The 16,854-nt window shown below is 36.0% G+C and overlaps 3 protein-coding genes across 7 annotated transcripts; 2 read left to right on the top strand and 1 right to left on the bottom strand.

Annotated features, from left to right (window-relative positions):
• The first annotated feature begins 236 nt into the window (after positions 1-236).
• Positions 237-7,689, top strand: LOC111777587 (cationic peroxidase 1-like). Of its 3 annotated transcripts, none has more exons than XM_023657248.1 (6): positions 237-410; positions 556-746; positions 3,466-3,631; positions 6,462-6,625; positions 6,719-6,913; positions 6,995-7,689. In XM_023657248.1, exons 4-6 carry the CDS (start codon positions 6,578-6,580, stop codon positions 7,547-7,549), a joined length of 798 nt encoding a protein of 265 aa, XP_023513016.1. In that variant the 5' UTR covers positions 237-410; positions 556-746; positions 3,466-3,631; positions 6,462-6,577; the 3' UTR covers positions 7,550-7,689. The 3 variants fall into 3 exon arrangements, with proteins under 3 accessions (XP_023513016.1, XP_023513015.1, XP_023513014.1); XM_023657247.1 differs by having other exon boundaries at positions 552-746; XM_023657246.1 differs by lacking the exons at positions 237-410; positions 556-746; positions 3,466-3,631 and having other exon boundaries at positions 6,416-6,625.
• A 1,966-nt stretch (positions 7,690-9,655) lies between these two features.
• On the top strand, positions 9,656-14,454 carry LOC111777429 (F-box/LRR-repeat protein 3-like). Of its 3 annotated transcripts, XM_023657023.1 has the most exons (9): positions 9,659-10,560; positions 10,628-10,759; positions 10,856-10,960; positions 11,033-11,426; positions 11,515-11,644; positions 12,359-12,653; positions 12,736-12,987; positions 13,764-13,865; positions 13,978-14,454. In XM_023657023.1, the coding sequence occupies exons 1-8, from the start codon at positions 9,874-9,876 to the stop codon at positions 13,824-13,826; spliced, it is 2,058 nt and encodes a 685-aa protein (XP_023512791.1). In that variant the 5' UTR covers positions 9,659-9,873; the 3' UTR covers positions 13,827-13,865; positions 13,978-14,454. The 3 variants fall into 3 exon arrangements, with proteins under 3 accessions (XP_023512792.1, XP_023512791.1, XP_023512790.1); XM_023657024.1 differs by lacking the exon at positions 13,978-14,454 and having other exon boundaries at positions 9,656-10,560; positions 13,761-13,842; XM_023657022.1 differs by having other exon boundaries at positions 9,660-10,560; positions 13,764-14,437.
• Positions 14,455-15,433: 979 nt separating this feature from the next.
• Positions 15,434-15,883, bottom strand: LOC111777063. The gene has a single exon (XM_023656503.1). The coding sequence runs from the start codon at positions 15,881-15,883 to the stop codon at positions 15,434-15,436; it is 450 nt and encodes a 149-aa protein (XP_023512271.1).
• Positions 15,884-16,854: the final 971 nt, after the last annotated feature.

Below are 16,854 nucleotides of genomic sequence, written 5' to 3'. Positions count from 1 at the left end.
GACTATTTTGAAAAGTTCGTTTTTTTGTCAGTGAAGTATCTGATGCAGGGATTATTTGTAAGGCAGCCACGTTGGAAATTCCAACATAATTTAATTTAACAAATTTGAAAAATTCATTATATATCTTAAAAATAATAATAAAAAATACCCAATAAATAAATATATATTTATAAATTTTAAAATTATTTAAAAGTAATAAGAGTTTGTGAAATGTGAACCAGAATATTTCGCGCCAGACGTGAATTCTCCGTGAGGTTCATCTTGGCCGCAACTCCCTGTAGCGCCTAATCGCGGGAAATTTCGATCGGAGATGGATAGATTGAGCGCCGAGGTTGGAGGATTGGAAGCTTCATTGCTTCGAATGGTCAATGATCACTAGTACGCCTCTCTCAAGGTTCGGGAAAACTCCGGTTAGTTACTATCTCCTCTCTCTCTCTGTTTTCTGTAATTTCTTCACTCTCTCTTACGGCTTCATAGTCTTTAGATGCTGATTATTTTAAAGTTTCGTGATATTAAATCGTAATCTCCTTGTTTTGAATCATCGCGAGAAGAAAGATGCTACTCAGAAGGCGGTGTGTGTTTCGGATCTTTTAGTGGATGCTGTGAATGGTGGAGTTCAAGAATCGTTTATCAATTAGAAGTTGATTGAACTCGAAATTAGGGCATTAGCGATTACGATTGCTCGATTCGCTAAGCAGATCGATCAATGCCTCGCCGTCACTCACGCTCTGAACACCGACGTTAAGGTTAGCTCTCATTCCTACGAAAGCAACTACTAAGTTATAATTTCATGGAAACCTACATTTTAGCTGTATGTATGCATATGTTAACACTGCATTGTTGCGAATCAAAGCCTGCTTAGTCTGATTACTGACTGGAAAGTTTAGCATTGTTATTGACGTCCACAACTTTAGCCTTCCAGAAGTCGTAAAACTTTTTAAGTGAATTAAATGATGTTGAGATGGTATTCGAGCTTCAAGGACTACGTTGCGGCTGTCAATAATGGTTATGATACTACCTGGTAACCACATTTGAGTTTAAAATATTTTCCTCTAATTGCGGTCTAATGTTCCTATAAAGAGCTTGTGGCATCGAGTTGTTGCGTACATATTTGGTGTATTGTTTGAGCTGCTTTGTTATTTGTATTCTTAGTTTTGGTTAAAGCGTTTTATGTTAGATTCATACCAGTGGTTAGTTATTGAAACTCAGTGGCTAAGCAGTATCTATAAAACCACCCCCCGGTACTACTTGTATCAATAAAAGTATGAATAGAGGTGCAGTTCCTGAAACTTAGGTCAGGGCCATATTGCATCTGTGTTTTGCTAAACTGCTTCTTAAGACAACTCAAGCTATTATTCCTCTTAAAATTATGAGCTAGGTATAAAAATGACTTAAGAGGGAATGAGTTTAAGTCATAGTGACTACCTCGCAGAATTTAGTATCCTACAAGTTTTCTTGGTAGACAAATGTAGTAGTAGGACCAAGTAATTTCCCGTGAGAATAGTCGAGATGCACATATACTGATCTCGACACTCATGGATATATAAAAGAAACTTGTTAGTTGACCTTGCCAGTTATCTAGCACAACTTTTGGCAATAGTTTTGAATACGGAGGAAAAAAACTATTTTTAAAAACATCACCCCAACTATCATTTAGGTTTTGAAAAATTTCTTTTGTGGTTTGATGGATTGTTTTCCATGAAGAGATACTTTTCATACTCGTACAGATTATGAACACATCAAGTATACAAGAGAAAAAGACTACATAAGTTACTTATAAAACTAAATCTTAACTTCCATCTTTGTGATCATTGAATAGACATTTCTCATGATTCATGGAGCCTTGATGTTGTTTATCCTTTGAAGGTAACATGAATATGTATTGTGCAGAGGGAAAGAAACAATCTCTTATTTTTTTATAAATAGGAATACTCTCTTATTGTTTTGTTGGATATATATAAAGAATCTCAATCTTATCATAGAATTTTAGACAATTTTTGTCCTGCAAATTGTTACTTGACTTTAGCCTTTGTATTTTGGATCGACATGAACCTAAGACCGTGTGATTAGTTTTAATGCTTGAATCACTCAAAAATTTCTTAGTTTAAACTAAACCCAATGAACTCACACTGTTTCTTTAAGACTCAAGGTGTCATAAAAAATTGCCTCCCAGGATAGAACAGAATATCAATCTGTGAATGAGCACATCAACCACTAAACTCAACGAACACTACAATATGCGAGTAATTGTCTGAAAAAAAGAAGTGTTTTTTTTTGTGTGTATCAAACAAATAAGAAAATCACATAGTTATAGACTATTTGTGGTCATTCAAATACTCCCATCTTTTGGTATAGAGTTGTGTCTTTTGAGAAAAAAAACATATCCTTTTGTTAAGGTAGAGTCCTTTAACGAAAAACACATCCTCTCTAAAGAATTGTGGTTTTAACAAGACTGAAATGCTCGTAGTTAAAGAGTCAATCGTCCTTGCTTCTTAGAGCGTATCCTGCAGAGTCGAGAAAAATGTAGATCTTCATCCTCTGCTTTAAGTTCGCTGAATCTGTGCACCCTTAACATTGCTTGATAAGTTCTGGCGGTGTAAGGATATCAATGGGGCAGCATATCCAGATGGAAACTCTTGTAGAAATTTAGAACACCTCAGTCAGCCATATCTTCTATCTCATTAACTGAATAAGATAATTTATTAGAAACTTTTAAGTTCAATGATGGTAGGATTGTTGGGAGAGGAGTCCCTTGGAGAAACTAAAAGCAAAGCTACGAGTATTTATGCTCAAGGTGAACAATTTCGTAACATTGTGGAAAGACGTGGTTTGTAACATGGTATCAGAGTCATGCCATTAACTTAGTTATGTTAGTAGAATCCTTAAGTTGGAGTCTCGAAGGTGTAGCCAAAAGTTGACTCAAATGTCGAACAAAAGTGTACTTTGTTCGAGGGCTCCATGAAGCCTCAGGAGAGAGGGTGTACTTTATTCGAGGGGAGGATTGTTGAGGATCGTTGGGAGAGGAGTCCCACGTTTGGCTAATTAAAGGATTGATCATGAATTTATAAGTAGGAAATACTACATACATTTTGGAAAATCAAATGCTCAAACTGAGACAATTACATATCATTGTGTTATTTGTGAGAGACGTAGTTATATTGTGTTATGGTGAGAGACGTAGTTTCTAACGACTTATTTATTCCTCCTTAACACAGTGCATGCCATCATTTTGTCAATTTATTGCTTATGTAAACTGCAAACTGCTCTGTACAATTATTAGCTGATGCCATACAATAATCATTTCTGCAACCTTCCAATTGTTGGTATCCATATTATACTATTTCCATTAATATTCAGCTTCATAATTATCAGATATATTATCGTATTAGGTGGGTTCACAGTTTTTTATGTTTTGCCTCCCAACCCATGACAATGATGCGGTCGCATTTTTTTTTTGGGTAACAGGTGACTGTTGACAAATTTCGGCCATTATTTTACATCACAAGAAAGAGGCCCAGGATTGAGCCGAACCCGCTGATGATTCTGATGGGAATGCTTTCTACGTTAATTCTGGATTTATCTGGGACCTCAACAGCACGGAGCATTGAATTTGGAGAATACTCACTCTGAGGTACACATTTAACCTTCATTGCTATTAAATGATGCATCTTATTCTGATTGCCCATGAATCTAATTTATTTAAAGATTCTAAAACTAAGTAATACACGTAAGCTAACTTCGTTTTTAAACCAATTCTTTAAGCCTTCTTTTTTTCTTGGTCTTTTAAAATATAAAAAGTCGTTTCAAAATATAATTTATTTTTATGAATTGTTTTTGTTCTTTTGTTCAGAAAGCATTTTGATTTTTTTTGTCCTAGCTTGCCTTCTGAGTTATATAACTTCCAAATACGTGTTTGTTTCCCAAAATATTTTAAATAAAAGATTACAGTGGCTATTACTTGTTCAAAAAGACAATACCGAATAAATTATGCTAATCATTTCGATAATATTGTTATTACTACTACTTTTTTTAATACAACACTTGTATTTTTTTCAAATATTAAACAAACTTTTTATTCCCAAGTGTGGAAGTCGCAATTTTTTAACAGCTAACAAGAATTTATATTTAATCTCACGGCATATTTTATTCGGAAGTTGCATGCTAGTCAAATATATATTATTGATTTGTTCAGAATATATCATCCCATTACATCACGCCCTCTTAATTTATAGTTTAGAAAATTCCTTCATAGAAAATTTAAAAACAGTAAAAAAAAAAATGAAGACCAGTTAAAAGTTCAAAGGCAATGATTGTATGGATGTATTAAGCAGAAGAAAAATACTCGGTTATATTAGGAAGGAAAAATTTCCTAATTTCACGTAGTGAGTGATTCGCTGACTCCTTGCAGTTGGATTATAATAGCAAATGAAATAGTACAACACTTAACCTTACCTTCACAGGTTGTTTGGTCATAGTTTTCACAAAATTAATCTCCAAAATGATTGAAAAAAGTGTGGTGATAGAATGGGACAAATGTAGTAGGTAGGTGAAGCAAAGCCAAAGCTTTAACACATGTTTGTCAAAGACCAACCCAATTATTCCCTCTGTCATCAGGAACAGTTGACTTAGCTAGGAAGGGATAAGTGTTTCACAAGTTGATCAATTGGCAACTGTTTTAATTTAAATTTGGTCAAAACCAACCGTGGGTTTTGTGTCTCTTTGTAAGGCATTGACCCTCTCTTAAATAACACTTTCTTCCTCCTCCTTTTGGGGCCAATTCTTAAGTTTTATGTTCTGACTATTCTTCAGAATTCCTCGTAGGTTAGAGGTTAATATTTTGAAGGATATTTGATTTTAAAGGCTTCAAGTGGAAGAATTTAGGACGGTAGATCCAATGGCAAGGTTGTACCAATCCAAGTTCACTGCTAGTAGATATTGTCTGTTTTAGCTCGTTACGTATTGTCGTCAGCCTCACGATTTTAAAATGCGTCTGCTAGGGAGAGGTTTTCACAACCTTAAAAAGACGGAATGTTTTATTCCCATCTTCAACCAACGTGGAATCTCATCGATGTAGAGATTGTAACCATTAATTTAACGTTGATAAATAGAAAAAGGAGAAAAAAATGAAGGTCGTAAAACGAGACTTAAATAGGAAATTTGAACTTCTAACTACGTGAAAAATGAACCAATGCCTTATTTTTATGTCATTATTTCTGTGCTGGCTTACTATCATTTTTCTTATTAGTTAAATTACATGTTTATTGTTACACTTGTAAAGTTGTTTTTTTCTTTGCTTGAAAGTTTGAGGATCATAGTAAATTTTTTTGACTGACTAAATTCCATTTGATTTTAGTAAATGAATTCTTAATGCACAAAGTCGGTAGGACTATAAGTTAAAATTCAATATGAACTATAAAATTATTTGAATATTATAATTCCAATGAAGTGGGTGCGTGTTCAAACGACTGTTCAAATGAAGCTTCTTTAAGTTATGTTTTAAGTATAATATCAATTTATTTGCTAGCAGGTCAAGTGGTTGGTGGATTTGTTCAAAAACAATTGGATTAATACTTTGCCTATTAGTTAATAATTTCAAAATTCCAAGTAGAATTAGAAGTTTTGTACAATAAAAATATTTAGGTCTGTTTCATATTTTTAATTTGTTTTAAAATTACTTGATTTTGAAATAGATTTGTGTTTAAACCAAATAGATTTGTGTATAAAAACACTTTTAGAAAATACAACCAAATGTATCGATGTTTCAACTCTCAATAAATTTTTTTTTATATAAAAAAATGTTTTTAAAAATGTATTTTTTAAAATAATTCTTCCACCGACCCAACTCTAATACATATTATCATAATTTTTTAAACATAAAAATGATCAAAATCCTTATCTTGTTGGTAACTCTTTGAAAATGATTTTTTTTATATTATTATTATCATCATTTCAAAATTAATTTTGAAATATTCTACCTTTTGTTTCAAATATGTTTTATAAAATTGTGATAAAAATAACAAGTAAAATTTATTATTGCAACTGTCTAGCCTGAATAATATTGGAACTTACATGATAAAATATTTTACAAAAAAATATCACAAATGCAAGGAACTCGTATATGACATCTAGGAGCCACCTATTACCTTCTTAACAATGGATTGTTCCATCTCCTGCCCATCAATAGTTGACTTAAAAAATTGTCAAAGCATAATTTGATAAGAGCCATGGGAGACTTGGTCCATAAGAGCTCTCTCTCCTCTCTTACCTTTGAGATATCCAAACCATGGTGTCACCCTACCCGTGACACCTTCCTCATTTTTCCCTATATAAACCAAACACATTCCTCATCATCTTCACTGTGGAATCCCAAGAAATACTGTAGCATATTACAAGAAGTAAGCAAGCAATAGCTCTAATGGCAGCCCTTCGCTCTCTTTTTCTCTGTGTTTTTGTTTTATCAGCTGCCCTAAGCCATAGCCATGCACAGCTGACTCCCAACTTTTACAACAAAGTCTGCCCCAAGGCCTTGTCCACCATTAGATCCGTCGTCTTGAACGCCATCAAACATGAGCCTCGTATGGGAGCTTCCCTCTTACGTCTCCATTTCCACGACTGCTTCGTCAATGTAAGTTCATCTTCTTTCTTGTCGTTCTGATTGTTCGTTTTGTTCAACTCATATCATGCAATCAATTGAGAGTTGTAATCTTTTTATGATTAGGGTTGCGATGGGTCGGTCTTATTGGACGATATTGGTAACTTCGTTGGAGAAAAGACTGCCTTTCCTAATGTAAACTCGATCAGAGGATTTGAAGTCGTCGACCAGATTAAACAAAAAGTCAATAAGGCTTGTAAAGGCAATGTTGTGTCTTGTGCTGATATCTTAGCTGTTGCTGCTCGTGATTCTGTTGCTATTGTAAGTATAAAACTATTAAATCGCTCAAAAATCCAAAAAATATTATTAACGATCCAAAATGTTGAACTATGTTTTGAACAGCTTGGTGGGCCAAACTACAAAGTACTATTAGGAAGAAGAGATGCAAGAACAGCAAGCGTAAACGATGCCAACAGAAGCCTCCCTCCGCCATTTTTCAGTTTCTCACAGCTTCTATCCAGCTTCCAATCTCAAGGCCTCGACCTCAAGGACCTCGTCCTCTTATCGGCCGGCCACACCCTCGGCAAAGCTCGGTGCGCCACCTTCCGAACAAGGATATACAACGACACCAACATCGACCGGAAATTCGCAGCGTCGCTGAAGGCAATTTGCCCACCAAGCGGCAAGGATAACAATCTGATGGGTCTTGACAAGACTTCCAATTTCTTTGACAATGCCTACTTCAAAGCTTTGTTGAATAAGAAGGGTCTTCTCCATTCCGACCAGGAACTGTTCGGCGGCGGGAGCCAGGAGAGTGATGAATTGGTGTCGTATTATAGCAGATATCCATACTCCTTTAGAGATGACTTTGGTTCTTCCATGATCAAAATGGGCAATATAAAGCCACTTACAGGAAGTTACGGAGAAATCAGACAAAATTGTCGGTTTGTCAACTAAAATGTTTCGGTTTGGTTTTCGCTTTCGATTTGAATTTGGATTTGGAATTGGATTAACGTTGTTTGGGATTCGAGTGTCGAAGAGTGTGCAAGTTTGTGTATAACCTTCGTTGATGTTTGTTTGTATTATATGAAATTAAATAATTATTGTGCCCTCCTAAAATGTTGTAGAAAATATTAAAATTTTGTTTCAAAATCGTTAATGCATAAGATATTTTTAAATGTGAAAAAAAAAATAATGTTTGAAATGACAGAGATAACGGTTCTTAGTTTGCTAGTCATCTTCGATCGTCTCTTATCAACACTTCAAACTTGTTGTGGGTATAAACGCCTAAAGGCTTGGAGTGCACATTGGAAGGAGAGAGAGAGAGGACGCCCTCAAAGATTGTGACGGTTGAGCCTGAAAGGAGTAAAGAAGCTTCGAGATGTGTGAAAGGTCATCAGATTTGTCTCGATATCTCCCCTACTAACACCTCCTAAAGTTCTCTATGCATATTCCAAGGGAATGTTAGAAGAGACAAGAAACACACTCACCTTTGAAGATATGCAATCCTCTTGTGCTCAGTCGGACACCACTTCGGTTAGGTACTAACATAAGGATCAAAACGTGGCAAACCAATACACCCGTGCGAGATTTTACTTTGCAGATTGGCTCGGTAAAAGGGTAGCTAAGACAACTCAACTAAAATCAATTAAAAATATATCTAATCGGATTTTACGAAATAAACTTTTTTTTTTTTTTGAATTCAATGAAAAAATTTGAACTTATGATCCGTTAGTTCATAATAAATATTTTACATAAATTCTTCTACAGTTTTTAAAATAAAATTTGACCAATTAAAATTTAAAATGGAAATGAATTAAATAATTAATAATTAGTTTACTTTTTAATATAAGTTTGGTGGATATAATTAAATGTACCGACAAGACTAGGCTGCCCCTACAGTGGACTTTTGCTATGATACCAAATGGATCCATTCTTTAATTATAAAATAAAATAAATTTCAATAATTATAAATAACCTTTCGGTCGTTATTTTTATGTTAAAGATCATTTTCATACAATTCTATAATTATTAAATAAAATATATTTTCATTTAAAACAATTTTCAATTTTTAATTAATATAAACTTCAAAATTAATGGTGATAAGATCGGTAGGTGAAATGGGAATAATTCTATTAAGTTGACATAATATTCTTTAATATTCTCACTATAAGTCCTCACATTTAGCATATGCTTTAAATTTTAATTTTTTATAATTATTATTTTGCAATATTATATAATATATAATGAACAAAAATAAAATGATTTTATATTAAAAATAATAATTTATATTTTAAATTATAAATTATAAGATTAATTATACATAATTGGGTCCTATTGGGCCTCAAGAAGGAAATAGGCCCAGTTTTAGGGGTCAGAGAACGGAGAAAGAGGAATTCAAGAGTGGGCCTGAGCCCAAAGTCGAGTATATATAAAAGGCCCGTTTATTTGGAAGTTGCCACGTGGTGCGCTATATCAAAAATCTGACGGCAGAAAAGAAAGACACTTGTCAATTATATAATAGGCGGTGGATACACGCTCTGAAATGAGAGAGTACGAAAGACAAGAACAAAGTACGTTTTTTAGCGGGTATGGTGGGCCCCATTCTGATGCCGTACCACGTGCACTCATTTGTTCTTTGCCTTCCCCAATCGCCATTCCACCAAATATCACCTCCATCATTTTCCTCTTTTTTTTTTTTTTTTAGAATTTATAAATTTATTTTCGTTAATTTATTTTTATGTATTATTTTCTATCTCTATTAAATTTTTTATTAAAAAATTAATTAAATCATATTAAACCCCAAAATTAAATAAATATTATAATTTCTAGCCGTTTAAATTTCACATAATTAAAAAAAAAATTAGAATCAACCGACTATATAACCCTATTCAGTGGTAAACTCAAGAAAATCTCTTTTACTTTCACCGACCTACCATAGAACCCTATTCAATAAATAGAACGTTTTTCGGTTTATTGGCCTAAAAAATTTTATAATCCACCAAGCTTATATGGGCTAGAATATTAGAATTTATTTTGCTAATTAATTCATAATTAATTATGAAAAATGAGAATTATTTTTGAATTTGTAATAAATATGGACGAGGAAGGCGTTGGATGTAATTTTCCGTACCTCTGTTTCTTCAAGCGGATGACTTCTCGGCAAGAATCTTGGTGGAGTCTCTGAACCAATCAACCCTGTTTTCCAGCTTCTTCTTCCTTCTTCCACCCATAGATTCCTCGTTTTCTCCTCCTCTGTTCTTTGATTTAGCCATTTCACCATGTTCTCCAAATTCGATTCTGCTCCATCTCCACTGAAGAAGAAGCTCAAGACCATTGACATGGACGACGCATTCTCCAGACCCTTTGATCATCTCACAGAGGAGATTATCTTCGTGATTCTCGACCATCTTCACGACGATCCTTTTTCTCGGAAATCGTTCTCTCTCGTCTGCAAATCCTTCTATTCCGCCGAATCACACCACCGGAAATCTCTAAGACCACTGCGCTCTGACCTGATTCGAAGTATCGCTCGTCGATATCCATCCATTTCGAAACTTGACCTATCCCTTTGCCTTCATGTTGAGGATTCGTTTTTGAATGCGATATCGTGTGCTTGGAAAACGACGTTGTTTTCCATCGATCTGTCCCGGTCTAGGTCGTTTTCGAATGCGGGATTGTCGAATTTGGTTACGAATTGTGCTGGATTGGTTGAGATTAACTTGTCGAATGGGATTGCACTGACGGATTCGGCGTTGAAGGTCATAGCGGAGGCTAAAAACTTGGAGAAATTGTGGTTGGCGAGGTGTAGATCGATTACGGATATGGGGATTGGTTGTGTTGCTGTTGGATGTAGAAAGCTGAAAGTCTTGTGTCTGAAATGGTGCGTGCATATTACTGATATGGGTGTTGGTTTGATTGCAACGAAGTGCAAGGAGCTAAGGAGTTTAGACCTATCTTTCTTGCCGGTATTTCCCCCTCCTTCAACCCCCCCGCCGCCTTCTTTTTCAAAGCTAATGAAGATTTTTGTTACAGATTACTGAGAAATGTCTTCAGCCAATTCTTCAACTGCAACATCTTGAAGAGCTAGTTCTTGAGGAATGCCATGGAATTGATGATGAAGGCCTTGCAGCCTTAGAGCGTTACTGCAAGAGAAACTCATTGAAGGTACATTCCTTAATTTGGCCGTTTCCTTTGTTGGGAAAACATTTTTCTGCAGCTTCAATGTAATTACTATTGATATAAGTGCAAATTTGTTGGCAGTTGCTTAATCTGACTCGCTGTCAAAGTATCAGTCATTCTGGTTTGTCTTCTTTGATTAATGGTTCTGAAGATCTTCAGCAGCTCATCTTATCATATGGCTCTTCAGTAAGTGAATGTAGTTGTATTTTGGTGATAATCTGAGATTATTGTGCTTATCCGATTATGTTCTTGCCTTAGATCACAACAGATATGGCAAAATGTCTGCATAATTTTTCTGGTTTGCAATCATTAAAATTGGATTGTTGTTCACTTACGACTTCTGGGGTAAGAGCCATTGCTAATTGGCGTGCATCACTTAAGGAGCTAAGCTTAAGCAAGTGTGCAGGGGTGACTGATGAGTGTGTCTCTACCCTTGTGCAAAAACACAATCAGTTGAGGAAATTAGACATCACTTGCTGCCGCAAGATAACTTATGCATCCATTAACAGCATTACAAGTTCATGTTCTTCCCTTGTTTCGCTTAAGATGGAATCTTGTAGCCTGGTTCCTAGAGAGGCTTATGTATTGATAGGAAAACACTGTCCATACTTGGAGGAACTTGACGTCACTGACAACGAGATCGACAATGAAGGTTGTACAGGGCTTTTAGCTCCTGTTTTACATTACATATTCCATGATTCTTTTAAGTTTTTAACATTAATGTTGCTTCTTTTGTTTAGGCTTGAAGTCTATCTCCAAATGTTCAAGGCTTAGTGTTCTGAAGCTGGGGATTTGCTTGAATATAAACGATGATGGTCTATCCCACATTGCGAATGGCTGTCCAAAAATCAAAGAGCTTGATTTATATAGGTATGATGTCTGTCTATTTGTGTGAGATCCCACATCGATTGGAGAGGGTAACGAAACATTCCTTATAAGGGTGTGAAAACCTCTCTTTAGCATACGCGTTTTAAAAACCATGAGGTTGACGACATACGTAACGGGCCAAAGCGGACAATATTTGTTAGCAATGGTATTGGAGCCAGACATTGGGCGGTGTGCCAACGATGATGTTGGGTCCCCAAGAGGGGTGGATTGTGAGATCCCACATCGGTTGGAGAGGGTAATGAAGCATTTCTTACAAGGGTGTGGAAACTTCTCTCTAGCAGACGCGTTTTAAAACCGTAAGGCCGACGACGATACGTACCGGGCCAAAGCAAACAATATATCTAGCGTGTGGGCTTGGGTTGTTGCAATTTGAGTTAGAGAGCTTCATAAGCTTCCTACATTGGTAGACGTTTAGGAAGGAGGATATATCCGTTTTTGGTCTTGCACATTCAAGATTGAATATCTTTTTTGGTTTCTTGATATATGTAGAAACATCAAATCTAGATAGCACATCTCTAGATTACTTCTTAACTTTTAATATCAACATAAATCTAAAACTATAGACTTATCATTACCTAAAAGAAAAATACAAGTACCTAAACGTTATACTTATAAGAGCTCAAATATAGAGTTCAGTACATGATTTTCCTGTAGTAATTTAGTAAGTTTTCTCTTTTTTCCATTTTGTTTCGTTAGGTCGACAGGAATAACTGACAGAGGCATTGCAGCAACCGCTGAGGGTTGTCCTGTTCTTGAGATGATTAACATTGCTTATAACAATAAAATTACAGATTCTTCATTAAAATCCTTGTCAAAATGTTTGAGGTTAAAAGCACTTGAAATTCGAGGGTGTTGTAGCATTTCATCCATCGGCCTCGCAGCCGTAGCAATGGGATGTAAGCAGCTTACTGTGCTAGATATAAAGAAATGTGTCAATGTAGATGATGATGGGATGCTTCCACTTGCTCAATTCTCTCACAATCTGAAGCAGGCATGATCCTTTATTCTCTATTGCCCTGAAAATGAGTTTGGTGTAAACTGTACTGCTAAAGATTGTCCTCTTTTGGTTGCAGATAAACTTGTCATACTGTTCGGTTACAGATGTTGGGCTATTGTCTCTAGCTAGCATTAATTGCCTGAGAAACATGACCATCTTGCATTTGGCTGGGTTGACTCCAGATGGCCTCACTGCCGCCCTGCTGGTATGTGGCGGTCTAAGAAAGGTGAAGCTGCACTTGTCATTCAAATCCTTGCTTCCCCCGTCTTTTCGAAAGTACCTGGAAACCCGTGGATGCGTATTGTACTGGAGGGACAAAGCATTCCAGGTACTCATCTTCTTATGCTTTAGCTTGTTCATTTCTATGTCATTGTGTAATAGCCNCATCGTCCGGTGTCTGGCTCTGATACCATTTGTAACGGCTCAGATCCACCGCTAGCAGATATTGTTCTCTTTAGACTTTCCCTCAAGGTTTTTAAAATGTGTAAGATAGGGAGAGGTTTCCACACCCTTATAAAGAATGCTTTGTTTTCCTCTCCAACTGATGTGGGATCTCACGATTCACCCCCTTCGGGGCCCAATGTCCTCACTGACACTCATTCCTCTCTCCAATCGATGTGGGACCCTCAAATCCACCCTCTTCAAGGCCCAGCATCCTTACGAGCACACCAGTTGGTGTCAACCCTCCTTCGAGGTTCACCCTCCTCTCTGACGCATCGCCCGATGTCTGGCTCTGATACCATTTATAACAACTCAAGCTCACCACTAGCATATATTGTCCTTTTTGGGCTTTTCCTTTCGGACTTCCCCTCAAAAATTTTAAAACGGCTAGGGAAAGGTTTCAACACCCTTAATAACATTGCTTTCGTGAATAAGTTCAGATACTTATCGAATATTCCACCCTTCTCATATGGATGTTCATATTATCCTTGATTGCAAACTTCTTAGCATGAAGCTTCTTTGATTTCCACCAAACTGAATTATGTATATATTTTAAGATGTTCATGTCTTTTCTGACTTTACAATCCCAGTTTCCATACATTTTCCATGTGACTGACCAAATGGAAACTAGGACAAGAGGCTGATGAACCTTGTTGTTAGTAGGTTGACCAAGACGACAAAGATTGGAATTTGCACAGTGGGAAAAGCTTAGGATGCTCAACATAATCCCTGGCAAAGATTTCAAAACTTACACACTCTAGACAGGTAGCTTGACATTAAGCCATGATCCAAACAGGCAGAAGAGGAACAAATAGCTTGCTTGATATTTAGCATAGCCAATGACCAAAGATATCACAGCATGATCTACTCATCACAGGGCTGCTGCTGGTTCTCCTGCTACCCGTTTCTCGCTTGCAGCACGCACCCCCAAACGCCAAAGCAGACCTTCTCCCGGGGCAAGATGCGAGAGATTCGACTCAACACGTGTCCACAACAGAGGCCGACATGTGTATCGATGAAGATGACCATATGTTTGAAAATAAGAACTTGATAAAGCTGTAAATTTGTTGCTTTGGAAACTGTGAGAAAGAAGGCGTTGGTTGAATTAGTGTTGAAGTTGTAAAGAGTAAAAAAAGGGAAGGCGTAGGCCATGTCTTGAGGAGTATGGGGAAGACTCCCAAATTCTCCGGGAATTGAAGCCTGAATCTGCAAACCCAGATCCTCTTTCTTCTCAGCAATGCCTCAACATTACATGTGCTCTCTTTACAATCATCTACTCTTTAAACTCTGCAACACTCACATGCACATCTATACACTCCCAACCTTATTTTTAGCTATGGATTACCCTATCTAACTCTTCTCGATACCGCTGCGAGCTTACTTATTCCGGACTATAAGTTCGTTAATTGTAGATTACTATGTTGGTACCCGTGAGGACGTTGTGTGTAAGGACGTTGGGTCCCAAGAAGAATTGATTGTGAGATCCCACATTGTTTGAAAAAATGGAACGATGGAAACTTCTCTACACAGTACACGAGGTCCTAAAAAACCGAGGCAAATCACTTGGTATTAAAAATGAAATTTATATATTAACTTGAGAAACAAATCATTACCATAAAAAAAAAATTATATATATATATATATATATATAATCAAATAATTTGTAGTCCAAAGAAAAAAATAATTAAATAATAAACATTTACATTATTATCATTTATGGAAGTGAGAGTTTGAGAAGATCATGTGAAATTGAGAAGACCAAGTTATTAATTTATAATTTATATTATCATATATATATTATCCATGTCAGAAATTATTTTATATTATTAGATAAAATAGAGTAATTTTCTTATTTTATAATTGCAAATGTTAAATATTTTATGTCAATTGACAAAAAAAAAATGAAGAGAAAAAAAGAACTATAAATTTACTTTACAAAATATTTTTTTTACCTCTTAAAAAAAATATTGTCTATCAAATTTATGATATTTTAAGGATTATTTTTTTTAAATTAAAAAATAATAACAATAATTGACAGAAAAAAAAAAAAAGATGAAGAGAAAAAAGAACTATATATTCACTTTACAACAGTAATTTTTTTTTACCTCTTCAAAACTAATGGAAAAATTCCGAGTTTTTTTTTTTTCCTTCTCAAGATTTCACAACTCGGAACAAAAATTGGATGATAAACAGCAAACTTACCCCGGTAAANGGGAAAAAAAAAAAAAAAAAAAGAACCCGAAATTACCGCTCCGATTCGTTTTTAAACTCGGCCAGAAAATCGGATCCCGTCGCCGGCGAAAACAAAACTTTTACATGTGAACTATATTATTTTAGTCTTCAGAAATGCTCTCCAAACGGGGCCGCCATACGACCACCCGGGCACCGCGGCGGTCCCGCCGCGACGGTTTCTTGTCGGATACAACATCAGAGAGGTAAGAATCACTGTCTCCGGTGGCGGTACAGTTTTTGGCCTTTGAAGACGGAGTTTTGAGGCTGCTTCCGGCGTTTCGTTTCTTCTCCGGTAGAGAAGTCGCCGGAATCACGAAATAAATAGTGCCCCTTTTGAGCTCAGATTCCGGCGAGAGAATCAGAATCCGACGAACAACCCCTTGTGAAGAAGGCTTAGTAAGAACATGATTTGGGTTCGCTTTTAGAACCTCGCCGGCGGTGATGGGATGGGCAATTTCTTCAACGTGGCCGTTCAAATGAACGATTCGGATCAAATCAAGAGCTCCACAAGGAAGAACACAAGCCAAACAACACCTTAAACTGTTACCCATTTCAACAAATTACTAAAAAACAATTAAACTCTTGAATTTTTGTGAATGGGAGGAGAAGAAGAAGAAAGGACAATTAGGTATATATATATATATGAAGCCCAAATTTATTTGTACGAACAATACCAACAAGATGGGATTTTTATTATATTAAATTACATGTGAAATTACCAGTTTACCCCTTGGAGTAAATTCCCATTCTAGTGGCCTTTTTCTTAATTTAAAAAACCATTTCTTATCGGGGGCGTGTTTGGTAACTAGAATAAGCAAGCGGGTTCAAGGGTATTCCCGATACTCCTCGAAAGACATTAGCTAGCAAAAGTTCTCCTTTTCCTATTCATTGAATTCTTTGCAGTTGAGTTCAACCGAGCGAACCTGATGATTCACAGGAGGCATGTCTTCCTTCGTGTCGAGAGTTGTTATGGTTGAAAAATTTACAAAACAATTAAATTAGGTCAAAAATGTCACAATTTGACCCGACCCAACTCGTTAATATTCTGGTGTAATTCCTAATTAAAGTCGATTTTGATAAAATTATTATTTTGAAGTACAAAAGTTTTATATTTTATTTTATATAATTTTAATATTTGTGATTGTCCCACCATTAGGAAACAAGTTAAAGTGGGTCACAATAAGACATTTTATTTTTGGGGTTTGTGGGTTTATTGGGAAACATAGAAGAAATAGGGAAGTGGTTGAAGTTTGCTGCCTTAAAGGCCTCTGCATAAGAGGTATCTAACGTTCTAATCACGAACACCACGTGTCGTTAAACGACTATCCATTAGCATATTATCAATATTTCAAGTATAACACAATTGATTAAGACATATAATCTCGAATCTGCACAATAATATGATATTGTCCACTTTGAGCATAAACTCTCGTGGTTTTATAGAGCCTCCCCTGAGGCATATGTAGTCCTCGAACAGTCTCCCCTTAATCGAGACTCGACTCCTTCGTCTAGAGCCCTCGAA

The sequence above is a fragment of the Cucurbita pepo genome, chromosome LG16 (genome assembly GCF_002806865.2).
Source record: "Cucurbita pepo subsp. pepo cultivar mu-cu-16 chromosome LG16, ASM280686v2, whole genome shotgun sequence".
In the NCBI taxonomy this organism is placed as follows: Eukaryota; Viridiplantae; Streptophyta; class Magnoliopsida; order Cucurbitales; family Cucurbitaceae; genus Cucurbita; species Cucurbita pepo.
Note: the sequence above shows the minus strand (reverse complement) of the source record. Positions and strands in the feature narration are given on the sequence as shown.